The sequence below is a fragment of the Colobus angolensis genome, unplaced genomic scaffold (assembly GCF_000951035.1).
Source record: "Colobus angolensis palliatus isolate OR3802 unplaced genomic scaffold, Cang.pa_1.0 Scaffold36, whole genome shotgun sequence".
NCBI classification, from domain to species: Eukaryota; Metazoa; Chordata; class Mammalia; order Primates; family Cercopithecidae; genus Colobus; species Colobus angolensis.
This window is the reverse complement of record NW_012116932.1, coordinates 7,576,567-7,602,630: the sequence shown is the minus strand read 5'-3', so window position 1 is coordinate 7,602,630 and position 26,064 is coordinate 7,576,567. Positions and strand designations below refer to the sequence as shown.

The 26,064-nt window shown below is 44.9% G+C and overlaps 1 protein-coding gene across 4 annotated transcripts in view; it reads right to left on the bottom strand.

The window, feature by feature from the left end:
• Nucleotides 1–26,064, bottom strand: part of DGKG (diacylglycerol kinase, gamma 90kDa) — a 214,129-nt gene that overhangs the window by 119,823 nt on the left and 68,242 nt on the right. For 2 of the 4 annotated variants that reach the window (XM_011953366.1, XM_011953367.1), the window contains exons 6-13: nucleotides 22,004–22,174; nucleotides 17,987–18,036; nucleotides 13,975–14,049; nucleotides 13,160–13,282; nucleotides 8,771–8,888; nucleotides 5,383–5,471; nucleotides 1,950–2,066; nucleotides 827–919 (exon numbers count right to left, since the gene is read on the bottom strand). In XM_011953366.1, coding sequence (XP_011808756.1) covers nucleotides 827–919; nucleotides 1,950–2,066; nucleotides 5,383–5,471; nucleotides 8,771–8,888; nucleotides 13,160–13,282; nucleotides 13,975–14,049; nucleotides 17,987–18,036; nucleotides 22,004–22,174 — 836 coding nt within the window. The remainder of the gene's footprint in view (nucleotides 1–826; nucleotides 920–1,949; nucleotides 2,067–5,382; nucleotides 5,472–8,770; nucleotides 8,889–13,159; nucleotides 13,283–13,974; nucleotides 14,050–17,986; nucleotides 18,037–22,003; nucleotides 22,175–26,064) is intronic. The other 2 variants (XM_011953368.1, XM_011953370.1) reach the window with 1 other exon arrangement.

Sequence of the window (26,064 nt, the reverse complement as noted above, 5' to 3'; positions counted from 1 at the left end):
GCCTCAGCCTCCCAAAGTGCTGGGATTACAGGCATGAATCACTGTGGCTGGCCTTTTTCTCAGGTTTTTAATGAGGAAGAAGTAGCTGGTCAAGTTCAGAGTGAGATATGAGGAATGAGTGGGACTTGCAGCATTATTAAGATGGGAAGATGCCATGGTTAAGTGTTGGTGTTTGTTGAAAGAGGAGTCTTCAACACAGGTGACAAAGTGTCAGGTGGGGGTAAAGGAGCTTAATTTTGCTGCTTTCATTTCCAAATTGGCTGAGACACCCAAGTGGAAACTCAGGAGGTAGAGGGAGATAGGGTTTGGATGTGGCAGGGAGATTGGCAGAGATGAGGGAGGTTGGGAGCCTGGCCACGCGTAGGTAGTGTGTGCTGTGCTCTGCCTGCAAGAGGCTTAGAACAAATGTGCTTTCCTTGATGGGTCATTTCAGGGCATTCAGGATGGCCAGCAATTGGAAACAGTTTGGTCAGAGAAGTTTTCTCTCAAAATCTGAGCTGTGCAGCGCTGACCTATTTCAAGCACATGCTGAAGGCACAAACCCAACAGAAAGGAGCAGACAAGATTAACGACTAGGCACTGGCTAAACACCCAGGTGATAAAATAATCTGCACAACAAACTCCCGCGACACGTGTTTGCCTGTGTAACAAACCATCCCATGTACCCTCTAACCTAAAATAATAGTAAAAAAAAGAAAGAAAAGAAAACACAAACCCAAAGAGTTGTCAGGGAAGCCCTGTGAGGGATGTGAATGTCTGAAAGCTGCCTGCATCTGAAACCAGAACCCAGAGAAGCTAGAGCCCTCGCCAGGGCAGGAGCACTCACCCAGGTGATGGGGCATATGGAGGTGGGCAGCAAGATGTGGTCTCTGAGTTCCCCACCGTCACACAACGTTGATAATTCACATTTGCGGTGAAACTGCGGGGAGAAATGAAAAAGGGAGTGAGCGAAAGTGAGCAAAGAAACATCAAACATGAAGGTGGAGAGGTTTTGGGGAGAGGCGAGCTGTCTAGTGCTCCCCCAAATCCTGATGCACTGCTGACTTTGACAGTATTGCCGTGTGTGTGTGTGCGTGTCTGTGCGTGTGCATGTGTGTGTGTGGTTAAGGGTGCAAAGGCAGCTGTGGGCAGAACAAGGAGGCCAAGAGCTGCTCATGGCTACTGAAGCAACAGGGTCATGAGCCAGCCTGTGACCCTTCAGTGTGGCACCCCGTGTTGATTCCAGAGCCCCCTTGGATGTGTGCTCTCCAGGTCCCGAGACTCTGGGAGGAGGGAGATCTTGATGGAAAAACTCATGGATGGCTGAGAGTAAACCTTGTGATTCAACCTTTGTCTTTTGAGAGTTCTGCAGTCTGGTTTTGAGAAATCTACATTTTGAGGCTGATACCTGGGAAGAAGGACAAGAGCTGGCACTGAGTTTTGACAGGCAGGTCGGCCAGCTCAGTGGCTGCCAGTGGCACTCTGGGTGTCCAGTGGGGCTGTGGACACAGCATGTACGGTGGCTGGTGGCAGCAGGTCCAAACCTTTGGCCCTGGCAGTGGGGCTGCTCTGAGGAATGTGCCTTCAGGGCAGGCACCCCCTCCTATGGTGTTCCTGTTGTCCAGTTTTTCTCCCACTCTGTCAGTGTCCCCGGCCCCAGGTGACACCCAGGTGAAAGAAGTTCACAGTCGGGCCTGCTGATCCCAGCTGCCAGACCACAGAGACAGTGGACTGGCCAGCTTCTTCTTCAGCAGTCCTCACTCCCCTGGTTCGGGGGTGCCTTCTCTCTGGGCAGCTTGGTAATTCACTGGAGGATCGTTAGGCTGAGGGCATTGCATAGGGGCTGTGAGGCTCCCTTGCTCCCCTGGCTCTGCTCGTGCCCTCTGGCCGGATGTTCACTGCTCCTGGGCTGCAGCTTGGGCAAGAAAAAACATTGAAAAGAAGCAGGGCCGCCCTGGGCGCCAACCCACCGTCATCCGGCACCACACGCAGTGCCGCGCGGTGACACTCTGGTAGCACTTGATACTTTTGTGGCACCGGTCACACTTGACGGAGGAGTTCCCTTCCACCCATGCGTGCTGCATCACCTGCGGGAGGGAAGCGAAGGATGCCAGGGAAAACGGCAGAACCATGCCCCCCGAGGCCCTGGGCTGGAGGAGAAGGATCTGGGAGGGGATGCCGAGAGCCAGAGGGGCTGTTTACTATGTAGAGGATGCTTATTGGAGGTTGGATTGCTTTGCCTAATGGCACGATGTGGTTCCTCCCTGCCTAACTGCCATTATGCGAATCGAAGTAGATTAAAAACCTGCTTTGCCACATTTTGAACAGCTCAATCGCCCGGGCAGGCAGGCCTCTGAGCAGCATCTTGTCTGGCAGTCCATCTGTTTGTCTTGCAGAACTCCTTGCAGTGATGTGTTTGTATGCGCCCTCTTGTGGAAGGCAGCGTGGTGCACAGGAACTCTGGAGGGTTTGGGTGGGCCACAGACAAAACTGGCTGGAGTCTCTTTGAAGTGGTGGCCTTTGGCCAGTTCTTAGACCTCTCTGAGTGTCAGGTCCCTGACCTGTAGAAATTGGTATAAGAAGCCCCACTTCTGGGGTTACTGGGGCAATGCAATGAGATAGCATGTTTGGAAGGGCCTCCCTGGGACAGTCCTGGCCCTTTGGGGGTACCCACAACTGGGTAACACCCTTCTCCTTCCTCAGCCTTAGCTGCTCATTAGAAGCACCTGGGGGAGCTTTTAGAAGTCCTAATGCCCAGCGGACACTCCAGGGAAAATAAATTAGAGTCTTTGAAGGTGGGGCACATGATTAATATGTTTTAATGCACTCTGGGTGATTACAATGTGAAATTGAGACTGAAAAGCACTCTAGAAGGAAATTAGAGAAAAGTCAAAAGAAATTAGTGAGGGTCCATTGGTGCTTTTCACACCTGTTTCCTGGAGAGCTGGTTGTATCTGCTCCATGACCAGGAAATACCACGAGGGCAGGCTAGGCATTTGGAAACAGGTGGGAATGGTGGGGATGTTTTTGTATGTGTGTGTCAGTGCAGCTAAAGCAACAGCAGCTGGCTAGTAGCCCCACTATCTGGGAGGCTGAGGAATTCTCACCAAAATTCTCCCTTGAAAATTTTCACCATGGTACCACAAATAACAGAAGGAAATAGATACGGACTCTAGGAGAAGGTGGGGGACATACCCTGAAGTGCCTAACTACAAGCGCAGTATTAAAAACCCACGAAATATTCGTGTAATTCTGTCCAGGTTTGTATTAAATAAGAATAAATGTGTTTTTTTGAGACAGTCTCACTCTGTTGCCCAGGCTGGAGTGCAGTGGCATGATCACAGCTCACTGCAGCCTCAACCTTCCAGGTTCAAGCGATCCTCCCAGCCCAGCCTCCCGAGTAGCTGGGACTGCAGGCACATGCCACCACACCAGGCTAATTTTTATATTTTCTTTTTGTAAACACAGGATCTCACCATGTTGCCCTGGCTGGTCTCAAACTCCTGGGCTCAAGCTATTGGCCCTCCTCAGCCTCCCAAAGTTTTGGGATTACAGGTGTGAGTGACTGCACTCGGTCCAATAATAAATGTTTTAAATTACTTAGCAATTAAATTGCTTAAGGCCTCCCCTAAGAATGTTTTTGGTAAAATTATTGCTCCAGAAAATGTGTCAGTTTGGTTGGTAGCTTATCACCTTGTGCCTTGCACTTCCGAGGGTGTAAATAACTCGGTTTGCTAATTAATCTGTCATCTACATGGCCACATTGAATTTGCTCTGAGAATATTATTTCCATTTTGCAGAGGAAAAAAATGAAAGTTTCAGAGAGGTGAACTGACTGGCCCTAGGTTCCAAGGCTGGTGAATGGCCAAGTAGGGTTTCCTAGCCAGGTCTTCTGATCCCAAGTCCGGAGCCGTTCCCCCAACACCACGTTGCCTTCCCCATTCTCTTTGAAATCGAGGAGATGGTGAAAGACTGGGGTTGCTTCTGCAGGCTGAGAAGGTTATGAGTGTGCCCTGCCGGCCCCTCATCGGCCTCACTCTGTTCTCTGTGTGACAAGTGGCCGGAGTGCAGGCTTAGGGCCTGCATCCAGCAGGTACACCATGTGTCCCGGTGAATGGCATGAACATGGAGCAGGGTGTGCATGGGGTGGTGCAGATGGCGTGGATGAGACCATGCAGTGTCCATGGGGCATGCACACAAATCCTAGGAGGCGCCTTTCTCTCCCAGGAGTCCTTCTGCAGGAGGGTTGGGTACCACTCTCACTGCTAACCATCTCCTGACTCACACTCCTCCATGTAATCTTCCCTTTGCAGGAAGGCAAAGTGCCCTTTCCCTGCTAATTTTAAGGTAAGTCTATTTCCAGAGTTGGAGAATGGCATTACCCAATGGCCGAAGGGTTAGAAACCTGGGAGCCATTCCCTGTCTCTTCCCCTGTCTCATCCTCTGCATCCCCATCACCATGTCCTGGTCATGGTGGTGGTACTTCCAAATTACCTCTCAAACTCTCCCTTCATTTTCTCTTCTTTAGCCAGCGTGACAGTCAAAATACCTAATAACTGGCATGGCCTGGGGGACCCTCAGCACAGGGACCATCCTACAGCAGTGAGTGTGGATCCCACCACAGTCGGGCCCTCAGCGCAGTACTGCCTTTTGCCTCAAGTATTGGAAGAGTCTCCCTCCCCTGATTTCTCTCCCACATCACACTCAGAGCTATTAACCTAATTCACAAACTCAATCACATCTTCTTGTGCTTGGAGCTCTTAAGTAGCCCCTGGCTACACAGAAAACACCTTTCTCACTCAGCTGGCCTCACAAGACCTGCTTCAGGCCAGATCTCACCACTTTCTGAGTGCATCTCCTGCCACTTTCCTTTAAGCATCCTCCACCCCGGCTATGCCAAACTAAGCATGGATCCGGGAATAAGCCACATCTCATGCCTTTACACACGAGGCTTCCTCTGCCTAGAGGGTCTGGTCCTTCTCGATGTCTCATGAAGTCCTCCCAATTTGTGTTCAAGACACAACTGCAACGACAGCTCCTTTGTGCAACTTGCCCCGTGCTTGCACTGTACCTTCCACACAGCTGTGTTATTGTAGCACACATCTCACTACTCTGTTCTTTGCTTATATGCCTGTCTCTTCTCCTAGACAGCACAGTTCTTGAGCAGGCTGGGGAGCATCTCTTACAACCCATGTACCCCCTAGCATGGAGCCTGGCACATAGTAGGCACCAGGAAGGTGCTGAATGGATTGATGAATGAATGAGATGGTTTACAGGTGGTCCTCAAGGCAGAGAAGGGACTGGAGGATGCTCCCAGCAACCCCTCCTGCCCAGAAATCCATGTTGATGGACATGTTTCCTGGATGAGGCATGCAGTAGAACAAGGCAGTAGATGTCACCAACCTCGCCGCTCCTTTTGGCTTTTGAGTATGTTTTGACACAACCGGGAATGTTTTTGGACACACAGCGTTCGTGGACAGTGTATTTACAGTCTGAAAAGAAAAAAAAAATCAAGGCAGGTGCTTGCCTCAAGTATTGGAAGAGTCTCCCTCCCCTGATTTCTCTCCCACATCACACTCAGAGCTATTAACCTAATTCACAAACTCAATCACATCTTCTTGTGCTTGGAGCTCTTAAGTAGCCCAACTGCCCTCCCAGAGACCCAACTGCCCTCCCACCCTAGCCAAGGCCTGTACCTCCCTCTGGGTGGTTGGTGTGGGGCAGGGGACACATGGGGCTGGGCTTTTCTAATGGAAATTCAAAATAGTCTCCAATCATTCTTGGAGGAGAGAGTCCCTGCTTATCCGCTGCGGCAGCACCTCCACCTGCCTCACTCCCTTCCTCTGTAGGCAGTGAATGCTGCAGGAACACGTCCCCAGAAAGGCACTTTTTGCTGAAGGGGAGTGTGCAGCGTCGTCCTCCTGGCTATGCCAGTGCCGCTGTATTGCATGCCTGGGACATTGGAGAGTGGATAGAAAGGCCAGGGCTATTTTTTTTTTCTTTTGAGGCAGAGTTTCATTCTTGTTGCCTAAGCTGGAGTGCAACGGTGTGATCTCGGCTCACTGCAACCTCCGCCTCCCGGGTTCAAGCGATTCTCCTGCCTCAGCCTCCTGAGTAGCTGGGATTCTAAGCATTATAGGCATGTGCCACCATGCCCAGCTAATTTTTTGTATTTTTAGTAGAAGCAGGGTTTCACCACGTTAGCCAGGTTGGTCTCAAACTCTTGACCTCAGGTAATCCGCCCGCCTCAGCCTCCCAAAGTACTGGCATGAGCCACCGGGCCTGGCCAAGGCCAGGGCTTTTTAAGGCTAGGCAGACCACTGTAACAATCCACATGACCTTGGGTCAATTGTTTTACCTCTCTGAAATTCAGTGTTTTCTGTAAAAAGGGAAGAAAACGGCCTCCTTCTCTTTGCAGGGATGTTGCAGTAGTACATGAGACAGTTTGTGTAAAGCATCATGTGTCTGGGTCAGAGTAGCTACTCCATATATTATTGCGGTTGTTTTTACTACCATTATGTGAACAGCAGAGGCCCATGGGCCTAGAATTTAATGGGAATGAGATCTATCTATAAAATGTGGGTGAGAGCTGGGTTTGAACTGGCACTGGCGAGACTGGTGCAGCCCCCCCCTTTTTTTTTGAGATGGGATCTCACCCCGTCACCAGGCTGGAGTGCAGTGGCACGATCTCGGCTCACTGCAACCTCTGACTCCCTGGTTCAAGTGATTTTCCTGCCTCAGCCTCCTGAGTAGCTGGGATTACAGGCACACACCACCATGCCTGGCTAATTTTTGTATTTTTAGTAGGGACAGGGTTTCACTATGTTGGCCAGGATGATCTTGATCTCCTGACCTCGTGATCCACCCGCCTCAGCCTCCCAAAGTGCTGGGATGACAGGCATGAATCACCATGCCAGGCCTGGTGGGCCCCCTCTTCAGCCCGTTGATGCTTGGTCTTTGTGGACAGTGGGTCCAGCTCTGCCAAGGCAACTTTTGTGGCTGAGGTCACTTGCTGCCTCATTCACATGCGCATGTTGGATGAAGCACTTCGCCCTGGATCACAGCCAAGGGGCCTCCCTGCAGCAGCAGCTCCCCGGTCTCTGGTGGGTTCAGGCTGAGTGTCACTGTCCACCTCATGGGGTGGGTGGCAGGGCTCTGCACCCACATACTCTGGTGCCTGCCATGCCTTCTTGCTGCAGCCCCTCTGCCTTCTCCTCCTGCTCCCTGTGACCCCTTCTTTCCTACTCCTTATCACTCTTTTCCCCATCTCTTTCTCCTGTCCGCCTTCCTAGTCTTCCTCTCTGCTTTTTCCTCTACCACTTGTAGTTTTCCCACCTTTCCACTCTGACTTTACTAAAGGAATTAAAAAGTGAAACAACTGTAGAGTTTTAATTCCCATTCCATTTACAGAATGTAAAATGATTTTCTGTTTGTTTTTTGTTTTTGAGACGGGGCTTCACTCTGTCATCCAAGCTGGAGTGCAGTGGTGCGATCTCGGCTCGCTGCAACCTCTGCCTCCCAGAACCTCTGGCTTGAGTGATCCTCCCATCTCAGCCTCGTAAGTAGCTGGGATTACAGGTGCATTGCCACCACGCCCAGCTAATTTTTTCTTAGTATTTTTATTTTTTATTTTTTAATTTTTATTTTTCATTATACTTTAAGTTCTAGGGTACATGTGCACAACGTGCAGGTGTGCTACATACGTATACATGTGCCATGTTGGTGTGCTGCACCCATGAACTCATCATTTACATTAGGTATATCTCCTAATGCTATCCCTCCCCCTTCTCCCAATCCCATGACAGGCCCCAGTGTGCGATGTTCCCCGCCCTGTGTTCAAGTGTTCCCATTGTCCAGTTCCCACCTATGAGTGAGAATATGCAGTGTTTGGTTTTCTGTCCTTGCAATAGTTTGCTCAGAATGATGGTTTCCCGCTTCATCCACGTCCCTACAAAGGACATGAACTAATCCTTTTTTACGGCTGCATAGTATTCCATGGTGTATATGTGCCACATTTTATTTATCCAGTCTATCATTGATGGACATGTGGGTTGGTTCCAAGTCTTTGCTATTGTGAATAGTGCCACAATAAACATATGTTTGCATGTGTCTTTATAGCAGCATGACTTATAATCCTTTGGGTATATACCCAGTAATGGGGTGGCTGGGCCAAATGGTATTTCTAGTTCTAGATCCTTGAGGAATTGCCACACTGTCTTCCACAATGGTTGAAGTAGTTTACAGCCAACAGTATAAAAGTGTTCCTATTTCTCTGCATCCTTTCCAGCACCTTAGTATTTTTAGTAGGGACAAGTTTTCTCCATGTTGGTCAGGCCGGTCTCAAACTCCTGGCCTCAAGCAATCCGCCTGCTTCCACCTCCCAAAGTGCTGGGATTTCAGGTGTAAGCCACCGTACTCGGCCCCAAATGCTTATTAGTTTTTAAAAAATAAGTTTCCTCTGAATATATCCAGAATAAATATTGACTAGAAAACCCAAATAAAAGTAGTATGAGAAATTTTAAATTATGTGCGAACTTTAATAATTTTTTCTAGCGAGTCAGTGGCCCATAAAAAGCCTCCAATAATAAATAGTCCAAGACCCGTCCACTGGACTTGGGTAGAGTAAAAACAGGACATGAAGGCCTCACTTTACTCCTTCTGGTGGAACAATATGGGTGGTCCCTCAAGCTGGGAAGCAGAAATACCAACATTTTCCCTGGAATGGATCAACCAACTACGTGCAGAGCAAGATACTGCCTGGGGGAAAGAGGTTTGAACAAAATTTACTCACAAGTGCAGCACAGGCCTTGCTTGCGGACGCCCATGAGCATGATATGGCAGAAGTTGCAGTAGGTTGGTTTCTTGAAGTGCTTCATGGTCCAGGCGTGCCGCCCATCCCCTTTGGAGCCCTGCAGGGGTAATAGGAGGTGAGATCCCAAGCTGGCCACCCTGAGATGGATGAAGCCAGGGGCTGCCTCTTGCACGTTCTTCCTTTCCTAAATAAGACTTTTGTTTAATATTTGGAAGATGAGTTATTGATTTTTTTACTGTTTTAAATACAAATAAGAACAAAGTTTTTTTGTGTGTGTTTTAAGAATTAGCAAATATTAAAAGTAAGAGACATCTGAATGGGAGTATGTGTATGTGGGATAAAATAAACCCTCTCCCACATGGCTGGCAGAAGCATACACTGAACAACAATCTGATTATTTATGTATCTATGTATCTATGTATCTATCTATGTATCTATCTATCTATCATCTATCGATGTATCTATGTATGTATGTATCTATCATCTATGTATCTATGTATCTATCATCTATTATCTATCTATCTATCTATCTATCTTGATCCTTTAAATGTTTATAACCTTTGACTTACCAATCTCTCCTCTTCAACTTTGTCCTAAAGAAATAATTTTTAAAAGTCAGATGAGCCTTTTTGGGCCCTGCCGGATGCTGAACCCAGCATTATTTAAAATAATGAAAAGCTAGAAATATCCTAAAGGTCTCAAAATTACCAAAAGGTTAATTGCAGTACATCCACCTGATGTAATGTTAGGTAGCAATCAAAAAGATATTTATAAGACTATCTAATGGCATGGAAATGTCTTCATGATACGATGCTAAGTGAAAAAACAGAATGCCATTTCGATGATATGTTATGATTTGAGTTTTATCTAATAGATCTTTGACGGGAATTAATTTCACTAACCTGTTAATAGAGGTTGGCTATAGCTGGTAGCAATATGGATTTATTGTATTCTCTGATTTCTACTTTCTTCTGTGTGTTCCAAATTTTTTACAGTATGCATGTACTAGTGTGATAATCAAGATGAAAGAGTTTAGTAAAAACAGTGTATTCCTTCTATCAGCTTTCAGTACACAGATAAAATAGTAAAAAGACAGAGAGAGGGTTAGACCATCTCCTCCTGACTTTGTTCAGAAGTGAAATCGTCTCCACCTACTAGGCACACCAAGCCTCACACAGTCACACACCTTTCCTGCAGCACCGCATCTCCCACCTCCCACCCCAGGGGAGCACAGCATGGCTTGAGGCTGTGGCTGGAGGAATGTCCCTCCTGCATGTGTGATCTCTGAACCTTTCTCGTAGGCTCCATCACAAGGTAACACTCTTGGGCTGATTTTATGAGCAGTAAAAGCTACGGTAAGGTGATGAGGACTGATGGTCATGGACATAGGGTCCAATGTGCGGGACTCAAATGCAGTTCAAATGCAATTCTGGGGTGCATATGTATTCGAGCTGGTCACTGCAACCAGACCTCGGCCTGTGCCCAGGCTTCTGTTATGATCTCCAGAGGAGCTCACATTCTTTTCCAAATGCTGGCTTCCTCCTCTGGGACAGAGAAGCTCTTTTCTTCTCATTACCTCAAACCCTGCTTATTCTAGGACACGAGTTTTATAGAATCAAAACCCTCTTCTCTAATGGTCTCCACTTCAGTAAATGCATTCACAAATTGATAATGATTTACCAAAAGACTGATTCATTCATTTACTCATTTGACCAAGGTCTACCTGAAGGGATTTTTGTAAGAATTAAGTGACATCATGTAAGTAAAGCTTCTAGTTCAATGCCCGACACATTGTAAATTTAAACTTTCATTAAGTTCTTATTCCATTCCAGATGCTGGGAGACACGAAATAAACTAAAAAGTGTTTGTTGACATGGAAGGAGGTAGATTTACTCCCATTCTAGAAATGAGAAACAGAGATTTGGAGAAGTTCTGTAACTAGCGCAAGCCCACACAGATAATGAAGGACTGAAGGAGGAGTCAAACTTGGGTCTTTTGCTGGCCAGAGCCCATGCTCTTTCCATCCCTCTTCTCTACTTCACAAGCCAGGGTTTTCCTGTATGGGTGGAAGGAAAATGATAGCACTCTTCAGCAGACTTCTTCATGTAGCCCAAAGGGCTGTCAATGTATCTGAAAACATCTCTAGTAGCTAAGTCAGTTAGCTGATCCCCATTTCTCAGCTACTATTTTTATGGATATAAGAAGCGCAGGGACCATGACTAGGGATAAAGTAATGTTTCTGCTTGGGTTATAGCACCATCATGTGGCTCTTTCCTTTTCACACGATGGTGGCTGCAGAATGTGGGAGTAGCCTTCCTTGTGCTCGCCAGCTTTTATGCTGCTGCTACGATTTCCCTGGGAGAGAGTCTGTTTTGCAAATATCCCATTCTGCGATTCCCCAGACTTTTCAGTGATTGTATGTGGGTTTTGAAAAAGCCCAAGAAGCCATGGACTTTTAAGACATCGATGGGGGCTTTCTCCAAAACCCCAAATAGTGTCAAAAAATTTTAAAGTACATATTTAAAAATAAGTGCATAAAACTCTTGATTAATAAAAGTAAACTTGCATTGGCCACTTTCCTGATGTAAATGAGAGCTTTTTACAAGGCTGATGTGGCATTTAGGGGAGACACTGGGGAGAATGCTGAGGAAGTAGATGGGCTCTCCTTCCTCCAGTCACAAAACAGCGGGTCTTTTCCATGCAAAGAGTTGGTGGTATTTTGAACCTCAGCAAGTCCAAAGTAGAACAGAAAATGGAAATTGGTTCCCTGTAACTAAAATGTCCCATCTTTATTCCCTAAATGAGAAAAAAATGGTGTTTTGGAACAGCACCCAAGCAGAATTTCCGTTTTGATTTGAGTATAATCTTGAGTGAGTAAAATCAGCAGAAAGTGTATCTAACTTACCTGAGCCCCTCCAGTTCCTGTATTGGGTTCTTGTACATAAAGCTTCTTGGCAAAGGATCATTGGGTGAGAGGTGTGATATGACTGAGTAAGGGGGATGATCTTTACTGCCAGTTCAGTGGATGTCCTTGGGCAAGTTCCTTCACCTCTCTGGGTCTCAGTTTGTAAAACAAAGGAAATCAACCAGATCTTTTCTAGGGTTTTAAGGAATGAGAAGGGGGTCATGTAGATCCTGGTTCCTTGATTTCTCCTTAGCGCTTAGAAAGCACTGGACATGCTATGAAATGACTGTACGATTCTTAGTTCTTGAGTTTCAGAAATGGGGGTTCAGCTTTAGTCCTGAATTGCAGAGCTATGAAATGAAGATATAATAGGCAACTTGGTCAGCTAGAGGCTCACCCAGCTGCACTTGCTGCTCTGTTCCTCTCTCTGGAATAGTCTGAAAGAAGTGTAATCTTTGAGATCTGTAATCTCAAAGTAGTGTTGTCACACCACCAGTGTGACTAGTAAACGCTTAATGTCACCATTTGTGCTTCTACTAGTTTTAGTCTTCCCTACCTCATGTATGGAAGTGAGTTCACTTGGTAAATAGGTAGAGAATGCAGTAACTGGGTCAGATGAAGGTATATACAACCATCAGTTTCACATTAAGCCTTTACACATATGTCCTACTCTGATCAAATGGGAGATTTGCCTAACACACCCAGAACTTTCTTTCATTTGTGTTTTTAATCGAGCTGTTCTCCAAGCCATAAACTCTCTCTAGGTCTTTCCACCTGCTCTTTATTCTCAAGAATGGGACATCAAAATCTCATGCATTCTTCAGGGACAAGTCAACACCTTCCAAGGTTTCTTCCCACTGGCCTAACTCTTACGTGTGCGATATTACAAAGTTCAATATCTTTGGTGTCAGAGACAAATCCTCACTCCTCCTTTTGCTCCTTAGGGTCAGAACCTCAGTTTTCCATCTGTGTAAATTGGGATAAAAATATTTACCTTATGTGGTTGTTTTGATTGTTAAATAAGATACACTCATGGAAGCCACCCTCACAACAGGTCAGTATTTTTCCCTCTCTCCCTTCTGTCTTTCTTCTCACCCTTCCTTCCCCAATTCTCTTAGCATTTTTAAACCTAATTTGTTGAAAAGACAGAATTCTTCTTTGAAGTTTGTGGCCCTTTGCCTGGTTGAGTATAAGGTTCTTGCAGGCAGATATTGTGTCTGTGTGCCCTCACAGCAGTATTTTTAATGTAGTAATAATGTAGTAAATGTCTGTCAAATGAATATATTTCAGGCACTAATGGATACAAGATAATGTGAATAGAGAGGACTTTGGGGCTGGTCTAGAATGCATGGCACATCTGTTGGGCAGTCTGGAGCAGAAGCCAAAGTGATATGTTGATATTAACGTGGAGCCCAATGTTTCTGAATGGCAAGAGATTTCTGAACTCCAGCTTGTTGACTTACAGAGTCATCCATCCCCAGGAGGACCAGCAATGGGATGGTGGTCATCCCTCCATGGACCCATTCCTGTAGAGACACAAAGCCATCCCGGTCGTAGTCCATCCCTTGCAGCATCTCCTTCAATATCTGTGGAATCCGAAGAGCAATCATTGTCCATTTTCATCATCAACCTGTCTACCTGCCTTCTGCCTCTGCTGTCTTGTTGATCTTGCATTATCTGGTTTGTGTTTTACCCTTTCCCCTCCCCTTAAGTGTGAATAGAGCAGATTGGGAGTGAGGAGGTCAGGCTTCCAGGTCTGGCTCTGCCCTTGGGCCTTGGGTCAGTCACCCTGACTCTGTGGGCTCTGGTTTGCATATCTGTAAAAATGGAAATAATATTGTTGTGTTTGCAACACTGTAGCAGGGATTAGAGAAAATGAATGTAAAGTGAATAATAAAATACCTGACACATAGGAGCCCCCAAATATAATTATTATAATTCATATTATCTGGTGATTGAGGAAAATCTCTACAATTCTTTCTAACAGAAATCTCTACAGTTCTCTCTAAATTCTTTGATTGATGAATTTCTGTTATAACATTTTAGCACTGGTGAAAAGATTAGCATGGTTATTTCAGTTATGTCTGCACATTTTCCTGATGCCTACATTTTTCCTATCAGAGAGGTGGGAGGTAAAGTGCAGGACTCCAAAGAAGCTGCCTATAAGAAGATGAGTCTGGGAGCACCTGCAGAGTAAACACTCATTCATGTCCTGAGTATGTCCCCCTCCCATCTCGGAAGCTCACTCCAAAGCCACCCCATCCTTACAGAAACTCACAGGCCTCAGCTCTGTGGGATCCCACTCCAGGTACTGGGCAATATGCAGCATTTGGTTGACAATGCAATCCATCTCCTAGAAAACAGCAAAGGGAGAAAATATCAAAAGGAGACAACCAAAAGTGTGTCCTTAAGAGCTGAACTCAAAATTAAGCCCAGTGGGAAGAGGGACAGGGCAGGGCAAGAGAAGAAGCTGGTGCAGTAACTGGCATTTTGTGAGGGGCTCAGTTTATTTCTGTCTCGACCACAAAGCTCACGAGAAGCACAGAGCATGCATAAGCTGGAGGTATGCAAACAGCTCATGAACACTGACTTTCTCCTGGACCCACCTTCCTTCCCTTATTCTGTGCTTTAACTTGGAACACATAGAAAGCACTCCTGTTTTTATCCCTCTTTGTGATTATCACTTCCACAAATACTTACAAAGCAAAGCAGGTTTCTCCTGTCACTTCTTATCACTCATCCCCACAGCTTTAGCAACTTGGGATCCATCTCCCGACTCAAGGCCAGCTTCTCCTGCATGGAGGGTTACTGTGTGTGTCTTAGCTCAGGTACCATGATCTTGATTCCTTTTGTTATCTCCTCTGTTTCCTTTTTACCATGGTTCAGCCCTTAGCCCAGGAGTCCGTGAACAGAAAACTCATGAGGAATATGTTTACTTGATGAATAAGCCCTTTGGTACTGAGGCCAGGCTCCATCTAAAACCTCACAGAATTGTTGGCTGCCAATGAGTCAGTGTTCTGAGAGCCCCGCTGAAACATACCAGACTGCAGAGGCATTTGGTGTCAACGTTAGCACCACTTAGGCACCAGTTAAGATGTTCATAGTAAGATTGCTTTGGGAGGACATGTTGTAGACTGAAGCAAGGTTCAAAAGTGTTACCTCCACCAGATAGAATGCTGGGTCAAAATAGCAAGCTAAAACCAAACAGGGATTTAAAAAAATTATATTTCATTTAAATTAGGAAACAATCCATTGTAAAACTACAGGATAGGCCAGTAGATGAGGGTAAGAAAGTGGGCACAAAGGTGGGGAGAGGTTTCGGCAGAAGTTCCAATAGAAAAGAACTTGTGAATCTGGTTGGGTCCAAGATTTAATGAGAAAATGTAATTCAGGAACCAAGAATTGGACTCAGTCTTGGCCTATGTAAATAGAAGCAGAGTTGGCAGATTTCAAAAAGAAAAAGTTTTCCTGAGGTCTTCCTGGTCAGGCCACGTTTGGACACTGAAAGAGTCATAGGGGATGGATTCTGTTCTGTGCCACATTTCAGGAATGGCATTGACAAACCAGAGCTTGTCCAAAGTGGATATTTAAGCCTGCCTTATGAGAACCAGCATAGGAATAGGGAAATTCTGGCTTGGAGAAGATTTTAGGGGGGATGTGATAGCACCTTCAAATACTCGAAGGTCTATTGTATGGGATAGGTATTCCACTTGTCCTGGCCAGGTACGGGGGACAGAAGGAAGCAGAAGGATGCAGGGAAGGGAGGAGTTGAGGGCTGGCTATTTTGGCTTCCCTGCTGGGTTGAGGGAGAAGGGGAGCAGAAGCAGGTTTTGAGTTGAAAATGATTCTCCAGCAGACAGAGGAGTGCCTGTTTTTGGGAAGGAAGCCCTCTCCAGCCTCACCTCCAGCAGTGGAATGGCTGTCTTAAGGTAGTGGATGACCTCCCCGTTACTAGGAGTCCGTATGCCAGGGATCCCAGGTGGAAGGTTGAATCAGATAACTCTTTTGAGATTTGCTTCAGTCCACCAATATTACCTTTAAAATGTATCTGGAATTTAACAACTTCTTACCACCTGCAATGATTCTGCCCTGCACAAGTCTACCACCATTTCATGCCTTGATTGTTTCAATGGCCTCCTAACCAGTATCCCTGCTTGCGTTCCCTCTGTCACCCAGGTTGGAGTGCAGTGGCACAATCTCGGCTTATGGCAACCTCTACCTCCCAGGTTCAAGTGATTCTCCGACCTCAGCCTCCCGTGTAGCTGGGACTACAGGCAACTGCCACCATGCTCGGCTAATTTATTTTGTATTTTTAGTAGAGACAGGGTTTTGCCATGTTGGCTAGGCTGGTCTCAAACTCCTGACCTTAGGTCATCTGCCTGCCTCGGCCTCCCAAAGTGCTGGGATTATAGGCGTGAGCCGCTGCACCCGGAGTAGAGTGATTCTGTTAAAACGTAAGTCAATTACATCACTCCTCTCCTCAAAATCATCAATGGTTCTCCATTTCTCTGGAGTAAAAGATAAACACTTTTTTTTTTTTTTTTGAGATAGAGTCTCCCTCTGTCACCCAGGCTGGAGTAAGTGACATGATCTTGCCTCACTGCAACCTCCAACTCCAGGGTTCAAGCAATTCTCTTGCCTCAGCCTCCGGAGTAGCTGGGACTACAGGCGTGCACCACCACGCCCGGCTAATTTTTGTATTTTCAGTAGAGACAGAGTTTTACCATATTGGTCAGGCTGGTCTTGAACTCCTGACCTCGTGATCCACCCGCCTTGGCCTCCCAAAGTGCTGGGATTATAGGCGTGAGCCACACAGCTGGCTAAAGATAAACACTTTTAATCACCTATAAAATTTAACATGCTTTGCAAACTCCCCACTCCCCTACCCCCATCCCATGACTTCTCTAATCTCATTCCCTCGCTCTGATCTCATCTGTTTACTCATTCTGCTCCATTCACACTGGCCTGGAGTGAATCTTCTAACATCCTAGGCACCCTCAGGATCCTCACACTCACTGTTCTTTCTCCCGGAAGGCTCTTCCCCTAGACTTACTCCTTCACCTCCTTCATGCCTCTGTTCAGAAGCCCCGTCCTAGAAAGGCCTTCCTTGGCCACCCTCACTAAAGCTGCAACTTCTTCCAACACTTCCCCTCCTTTATTTTTATTCTTAGCACCCATCTCTACCTGACACATGTTTTTACTATGCTGCTTAGTGTCTGTGCTTGGACTAGAATGAAAACTTCATGAGGGCATGGAAGTTTGTCAGTTGGCTACACTGCCATACCCCCAGTGCTTAGAAGAGTGCCTGACATAATGCAGACACTCAGTAAATACATGATGACCAAATGCTTGAGAATCTGTGATCCTCTGGATGTTCCCGCAGATGACCCAACCCACAGCATTGCAATGTGGCTGAAGGGCCACAGTGCTTCCCACAGAGGCACCCTGGGGTTTAGAGGGAATTGGGATGATTCAGTTGGTTTAGTGGACTTGTTCCCTTCTTTCCTTCCTCTGGTCTGACTCAACCCCTTGCATCTCAACCTCAGGGCCTTCCTGTTAATGAGCCCTATCTCTGACGTTGACAGTCAGGATCACATGGACTATCTGACTCTGTTTGCTTTCTTCTCTTTCCATCTTTTCTTTTACTCCATGAGCCTTGACTGATCCTTGCCTATTCCTGAAGGGGTAAGGGTGAGTCTCAGGCTTTCTCAGGTGCAACAGGATGGGAACATGACCTGACATTAGAGCAGACAGAACCAGACCCCTAGGCTAGTGCCCTGGAGTAGGAGAAGCAGCCAAGGGTGACACCAAAGCACATCAGCAGTGACCAGCAGCCTCCTTCCTCACACATCAGTAGTGACCAGCAGCCTCCTTCCTCTCACATCAGCGGTGACCAGCAGCCTCCTTTCTCGTGCCCTTTTCCCCTAGTCTTTTTGCCTCCCCTGCCCTCTCCTCTTGGCCTCAGGACTCCTGCAGGAAATTGCAGGAGGACCTTGTGAACTAAATGGGAATTTAAACTAGGTGACATGCTAAAGCATCCCTCCATCCTGAGATTTGATGATCCCAGGCTTTGAGAGTGAAAAGGTAAGTTGGCATTCACGCTCTGCAAGGCTGGCTGGCCCTTAGGAAATAGCAGGTGGAGAGGTCCTAGTTGGATTTCCTCAGCCTGCATCGAGACATTGTTATTACTATAAAGACAGAACTGAACATTTTCAGATTCTTCCTCTGCTTGCTCCCTGCTCCCCCAGCCTTTCTCAGGTCCGTGAGGGATATTTAGAGTGAAAACTTACCGCTTGGTCCAGGAGACCGTTCTCATCTGAATCATAGAGGCGAAACATGACTGTAAGAAACACAGAGGTAAGCCTTGAAGTGTCCTTTAAGAAGCAGGGATGGCTGAAGTTTTGATGCTGCCAAGTTTTTAGATTAGTTCTGTCACCACTGTGACGAAGGCTGTGGCAGCCAGCTCTTCCTCCCTCTGAGCGCAGAGTCTAACTTCCTTAAGGAGAGGCTGGGCCAAGGGAGGAGAACCACCTGGCTTCTGGACCTGTCTAAGCAATACCTATGTGGCTGATGAAGTCCAGGTCATGAGTGTGATTCCCTGGGGAGCATGAACACCTTTCAGTGTCACTAGAACACAACCTAAAGCAAATGCCCAGCTGGGGGTGGGGCAGAGGCACCAGCATTTTGCTTCTATTGAGCATAAGTGTAGAGTTAGGCAGATTTAAATCCTAGGGCTGCCCTGCCACTTCTGAGGGATGCCCAATAAGTTATTTAATTTCTTTGAGCTCAGCTTCCTTGTCTATAAAGTGGAGATAATAATAGCTGGTTTCTCCTAGGATTATTATGAAGATTAATGTGTAACTGATAGGCCAAATCAACTGGGCTTAGAACATAGAAAACACTCAACAGATGTCACTAATTTTTATTTTCCTTTTAAAATGAACATTTATATATAGCATTTAACATATACAAGGTATTGTCCTATATACTTTCTCATTATTGCTTAATCCTTAATAATGCTATGAGGTAGTCATTACAGAAGCCATTTTTTCCTTTTTCTAAAAGGTATTTGGAAACATGCTATTCAGAAACATCTTCAATCATGTTCTAACTGCAGGGAGGTGATGTAGGATAAGGAAGTTCTGGGAGAAAATTTTGGACAAGGAACCACACGTTTACTTATGGGACCTGGAAACCTATATTTTACTCAACCAAAAGGCAAAGATCCTGTTTGTGGTCTCATAAGTCGGGATGGTAGGAAGCAGAGATAAGCACTTCTTCATTTTCCTGTTTTTTTTTTTTTTTGGGTCGGAGTTTTGCTCTTGTTGCCCAGGCTGGAGCGTAATGGCGCGATCTTGGCTCACTGCAATCTCTGCCTCCCTGGTTCAAGTGATTCTCCTGCCTCACCCTCCCAGGTAGCTGGGATTACAAGCATGTATCACCACGCCCAGCTAATTTTGTACTTTTAGTAGAGACGGGGTTTCTCCATGTTGGTCAGGCTGGTCTCAAATTCCTGACCTCAGGTGATCCGCCCGCCTCAGCCTTACAAAGTGCTGGGATTACAGGCGTGAGCCTCCGTGCTCCCTGGCCTTTCCTGCTATTCTTTAAAAACCTTCATCATGCCTGCTTTCTCTGTGGAGCACCCATTCGGTGCAACACCTCGGGGCAGGTATCAGCCCGGTCCCCTTATTTCTGCTAAGTTGCCCTTGTGTCATCATTTCCTCCTAGATGTTTTAATGTCTCTGTACCTTGTGTTTTTTTCAGGGGTGCATCACTGGTCGAAGTCAAAGTCCTTTAAAGGTAGGGTCATGGGCTTTCGATTCTTTGTGATTCGTCAGAAGGTCCCAGTCTGAGGCATGTATCATATGCTGATGACTCACCCAGCAGATGGTTGAATGACATAAACAGACCTTTTCTGCTAGCATTATTCCAGGTCTCTGGGCCTAGGCGACTCTCCAACGCTGACTCTCTCTGGTCCTACTGTGCATGAACAATAGAACTAGAAAGGCCTGAGTAAGCATCCTAATTTTAGCAGTGTAACCTTGGACAAGTCTTTTGACTCTCTTGTGCCTTCCTTCTAGGTAAAAATGAGAAGGCATTCAAAGTGCTTAGGTGTTTATTGATGATAGTTGTTCTTGTTATTATTGCATTGGCAATAGGTGTGGGACTTCAGTCTATTATTTCCAAAAAATACATGCTCAGTTTTTACAAAGAAAAGTTTAACTTGTTTTCCGTACTTAAAATTAAGGAAGGATATAAATTGATATGGTTTAGTAAAAAGCAAACCAAAATGAAAACTCTATATGACCAAGTTTCTGCAACAAAATACTTGCAGGCTGGGCATGGTGGCTCACACCTCTAATCCCAGCACTTTGGGAGGCTGACGCGGGTGGATCATCTGAGGTCAGGAGTTCGAGACCAGCCTGACCAACATGGTGAGACCCCCGTCTCTACCAAAAATACAAAAATTAGTTGGGCATGGCGGCGGACACCTGTAATTCCAGCTACTGAGGAGGCTGAGGCAGGAGAATCGCTTGAACCTGGGAGGCAGAGTTGCAGTGAGCAGAGATCATGCCACTGCATTCCAGCCCGGGCGACAAGAGTGAAACTCCGTCTCAAAAAAAAAAAAATTTGCAAGGAAAAAAATTAGCAAAAGACGGAGAGGGATCCGAAAGATTAAAAGAGAGTGAAGACACATAATAACCAGTGGTGATGTATGAATTTTACTCGGATCCTGATTCAAACAAACAGTTAAAAATATCTAAGATAATTGGAAAAATGTGAATACTATTTGATAATAGTAAAAGGAATCATTTTCTTTGGCTGTGATGATGATATTGATGATTGATGATATTGATGATGATATTTATATTAAAGAAGAAGAGTCTGTGAATTTAGAGGTATGTACTGAAATATTTATAGATAAAATTATATGATGCCTGGAATTTGCTTCAAAATACTCTGAGGCAGAGGGAATGGGTGGGAGGTATAAACACAAGACTGACCATGAGTTGATCATTGTTGAAGCTGGGTGATGGGGCCATGGACGTTCACTGTACTCTCTACTTTTATATTTGAAATTTTCTATAATACCAAGTTTTAACGTTTCTTTGCATGGCCATTATAAGACTCAGTTGGAGAGTCATTAATATAAAACAATCTGTCACCTTCTCTTTGGTAGTTACCAATAAATACAATGCCCGAAATTCAAAATCCAGCTAAATGCTAGAAATAATTTGATGTTTCACTTTTAACATTAGCTAGAAGAAAACAGCAATCTGCTACATTTGCCACCAAACTAGCACTTAAGACTTGCAATTGTTAACACTTCGAACCTATGGGAGAGATTTTAAGCTCAGCTAATGAGCAAACTGTTTCATTTTGTTTTTGGCAAGAGTTAACCTTTGGCAGACTTCCCTTGCTTATGGTTAAGTTTTGTTGACTAGTCTTATTATTAACTTGAATTTTGACTTTGGCTATAACGTATATATATATATATATTTTTTTGTCTTGCTGTCTACTTAAGTTCCCAAGAGAAGTAAAGACAACACAAATTTTTTAACAAGGTCCTATCATCTCCTATTTTTTAAAAGTATGTCTGTAGGCTCATAGAAGCCAGAGAAACCATTCCCGGACTGAATCACCTACAAGACTGCAGGCCGTTTCAGCCACTGTGAACTTTCTGCCCCCAGCTCTTACTCTCCTTCTGAAGACATGTTTTTAAAACCTACTTTAGTAGCACCACCAAACCGAGCTCGACTCCTTTAATTAACTGGCCTCCTCGTTCTCTAGAGGCCAATAATCTCGGGGTGGGGCATAGGTAGAGAAATGGACAAAGCCTTATCAAGACAGAGATTGATGAGATCTCAAGAAAAGAATATTTCCTCATAAAGAGTTGCCTGGGCACGGAATAGGGGGAAGGAGAACAGATGTTGAATATCTTTCTTTAAAAAATCTGTTAAGAGGAGGTAGCAGTTTTCTGAGTAAAGGCTTTCAGGAAGTCCTGCCAGCAAAGCAAGGAAGTCTTGACCGCTTGATGGAACCCCTTCCCCTTTCCAGATTCTGGTTCTCAATACCTGGGTTTCAGATGCCTTTCCCACATGATACACAACTGGTACTATGTCCCAGGGTGGATTCTAGGAGTTGTTCATATCACTGCTGGTAACAGGACAAAGAAACCTCCCCAAAGACGCAGCACCTATATCCGCGATACCAGCTCAATCTCCAGTGTGCTCAGGAATAATGGACAGAACCCCAGATCTTTCTCTAGGAAAAACATGAAGCCCCTTGACAGGGTGAGCACTTACACTCCAGCTTATCCTGAGGCCTCCCCGTCTCCAGCAGGGACAGGTAGCACACAACATCCTTCAGGTACACCACAGGGGATTCCAAACTTGAAGACCGAGGGATGGGGGGTTCCGAGGGGGTTGCAGCCACTCGGTCTTCAGTTGGTGCTTGCTTCTCAGCCATATTTGATTCTGTGATAGACAAAATGAAAACATCCAAGGGCATTTTCTGTTTAGTAAATATGAACCCTTCTTTGTTACCCCATCCTTTTCATGGTAGAGGCAAGAATTTCGTAGCAGTGTCTTCAAAAGCTTTGGTTACATAGATGTGATCAAATTAGTGGCCCTAGAAATCCAACTTGTGGAGTTCATATTCTCCGAAGGGATCCCATGCTGACCCCTTTAAGAGTCTATTTCCTTGCAGGAAATTCATCTATACTCTGAATATTCAGAAAAGATGATGGTGATTATTGGTAATATCAATAATCAACAGATAAATGTCATATGGCCTACTTTTTTGGGAACACACCCAACTTGTAGAAGTAATTTTGGCTGGGATTTCAAAATGGTAAATGGCCAACAGTCATTTCTTACCAGACCTTGCAATTTTCTTTTCAAACACATTTAAACACACATAAAGGATGAATATTCAAAAGAGAAAACTGGGATTGATAATCAACGAATCTCCAGAAACTAGGAAGAACTCAAACTAACTGCAAGTCTAATCATTTGGATGAAGAAAATGCAGAAAGTGGATTATTGTACCACAAGAATGGGGTAAGTTTTCCCTTTAAAATTTCTGCTTTCTAAGATAGCAAAACACTTTGTCTCTTCCACACTTTGTCCTCTGGTTCAGAAATATAAGATCTATTACTAACAAGAAAATGGGGCACCACTATTTTCCTGTGTGAATTCTACTTTTTGAGACATTTTGAGTGCTGTCTTCCCTCTCTACCTCCATGCTCTTCAGAAATGATCTCTTAATATCTGCTAGGAGTGTACAACTCACAGAAAACAACCAACCAGGGAACAAAGGGAAGGTGGGCAGTGGAAAATCCAATATTTTAGGTGTTGCAATATTATACCACCAAGTAACAAAGTACTGAAGGTAGAGGCAGTGGGAAAGACAGCCTTGATAGTAATGTCTGTTGAGGAAGGCAATGTTACCTGTACACTCTTCATTCGGAGAAACAAACAACCAAGCAATGGAAGTAAACATTCCATTTTAGGCAAGCAGGGATGTGCTAGATGAAAGCCTTCCAGGTTCCAGGGATTCGGTTGTGGGTCTGAGAAGGGAGTTAACAATCATCCAGATGGACAATAGGAGAGACCAAAGGTCACTGACACACTTTGTATATTACAAAGGGCCTCATGAAGAAACCAAGATGGAGCCTATGAAACACAGCCGCAAAGTAAGGAAAGAAAGCTTCATCCTGAGGTCTCAGAAGACCAGATTTTCAAAAGTAATTTTCTGCTGGACAAGACCCTTAGCAGGATGCAAGAAGATATCACCTTTATTAAACAAAAGCAGAAAGCCTCAGGGTTCTACAAGTAGAGATGAAAATACAATAGGATGAGATAAAGATAAGGATAGTGAGATGGGGAGGTTGTAATAAAATTACATATTTAATGAAGTATTAAGATTGTCACTGGAGGAAAACATGGGAACAGGACTTTGTACTGTGTAGTCCATTATACCCAAAGTTATTGCTAGGTCCTCAGATTATTCATCAATTAAAACACGATCAATAACTTCTACTTGACTAAATGGATTGACAGAGACCAGATTTACCCTCTCACCTAAAACAGTGACAGAACTGGACAAAGTGTATGAAACAATGGTTCATAGGACATTACATTATCAGGGAGGACCAAACACTGATCTCTGAGAAGATGAGACGACTCCTACAACTGCCACATCAGACTGTTTGGAAAGAGCTTCTAGGCTGCAGCACAGAGAGGGGAAGCTAGGCCAACCCTGGCAGTCTCTCTGAGTGGAGGTGAAGCTGGAATCTGGAACCCATGGTGGCTAGGGTTCACAGAGCAGGCACTGGAGAGGAGGGGATGCACAGAGAGCTAGCTCTGAATATGTGTAGAAGGTCCCCTTTGAGTAACAGTAGAGAGTTCCCTTCAGTTATTCAGTTGAGTAGAATTAGCACACTTGTGGAAGGAAAACACCTAAGGCTGGGGAAAGAACTAGGATTAGAGGGAATAATCCCTGGAATGCAAAGAGAACCAGAAGTGATGCCTATTCCCACCAACCAGGGTAGAAAACCCCCGTGATTCATGAATCATCGATAGAGTATTCAGAAGCATTGTTTCTCAGTAGTGAGAAAATGCCTTTCTGGTCCTGTCCAGTGAAGCTTAAAAGACAGATTCAAAAAGATCAGACTGTTTCCAAGTAACCTAACTGTACCTAAAAACAAAGCTCAGGAGTATTTGTAGGAATGTGAAAATCCAGAACTCAACATTTAGTGAAGAGGTACCATAAATTCTATACAAATTCTTCCAGAAAATTTAAGAGGAGGGAATCCTATGCAACCCATTTTTGAGGCCAGCATTACTCTAAAGCCAAAAACAGACAATGACATGACAAGACATGAACATGCAAATCAATATCCCTCATGAACACAGAGGCAAACATTCTTAATATTTTAGCAAATTGAGCCTCATAATATGTAAAAAGAAATTAAATAAGACCAAATAAACAAACAATTAAGAACATGAAAAGACACTCAACATCATTAAAGCACAAGAATATTTGTAACACTTTTATTTATAATAATCATTAACTGGAAGCAATCTAAATGTCCATCAGTAGGTTAACAGACGAACAAATTGTGGAATATCCATATATTAAAACACTAATCAGCAACTACAATCTGTGAACTGTTGATACATACAAAACGGATAAATCTCGAAATTATTATGTGGAGTGGAAAAAGGCAGACCCAAGAGTAGACAATGTATGATTCCATGTATGTAAAATCTAGACAATGCAATCTAATATATATGGCAGAAAGCAGATCAGTAGTTGTATGGGGATGAAGCATGGGTGGGTAAAGAGGGTGGAAAAAAGGGATTACAAAGAAAACTTTTAGAGATTATGGGTACGTTCATTATATTAATTGTGGTACTAGTTTTACAGGTATATACATATGTCAAAACTTATTAATTAATTATACACTTAAAACATGCAATTTATGCCAATTTATACCTCAATCCTTGGATCTTTAACCATTTCTCTAGTTTTCACTGAAGTCTGCTGTTCACTCCTGTCATAGAGATGCAGGGGTCCGGGAAGACTGAGAGGCACTGCCATTGTCCCATTATGAATGACAGTGTCCTTCCTCTTCATTCTGCCTTATATGAACTACCCTTAACCTATGGCCATCTGAGTATGTCCCTCAGGTACCACCTGTATAAAAGGCCAACACCCTCTTCCAGATCGCAGAGGTTCTGTCCTGGTGCCATGTCCTAAACCCTTTCATATGAGGGCTCTTGGGCAGACCTGACTTGTTCTGCTTTCTCTCTTGATATCTGTGTTACTTGTTCCCTTCCAGTTGGGCAGTGTGGCATAGTGGGAAGAGCACCAGGCCAGGCAGCAGAAGACTGTGATTCCAGCACTGAGTTTGTGTTCAATTGTGTGTGATTTAACACACAAAGTATGTGTGTGTGATTTAACACAAGCAGGCTTACTCCACCATACTCAACCTCAGTTTTCTCATCTGTTTAAAGAGGGGATTGCATTAAAACTAATGTTTACCCAAAGTCTTGAATTACAGAAATCATTCAAGTAAATGACTTAACTAAGTGAAGAACAAAACTGGGTCCCAAGGCCGGGCACGGTGGCTCATGCCTGTAATCCCAGCACTTTGGGAGGCTGAGGTGGGTGGATTTCCTGAGGTCAGGACTTGGAGACCAGCCTGGCCAACATGGTGAAACCCCATCTCTACTAAAAATACAAAAATTAGCTGGACACAGTGGTGGGTGCCTGTAATCCCAGCTACTCAGGAGGCTGAGGCAGGAGAATCGCTTGAACCCGGGAGGCAGAGGTTGGGAGGCAGAGGTTAGAGTGAACT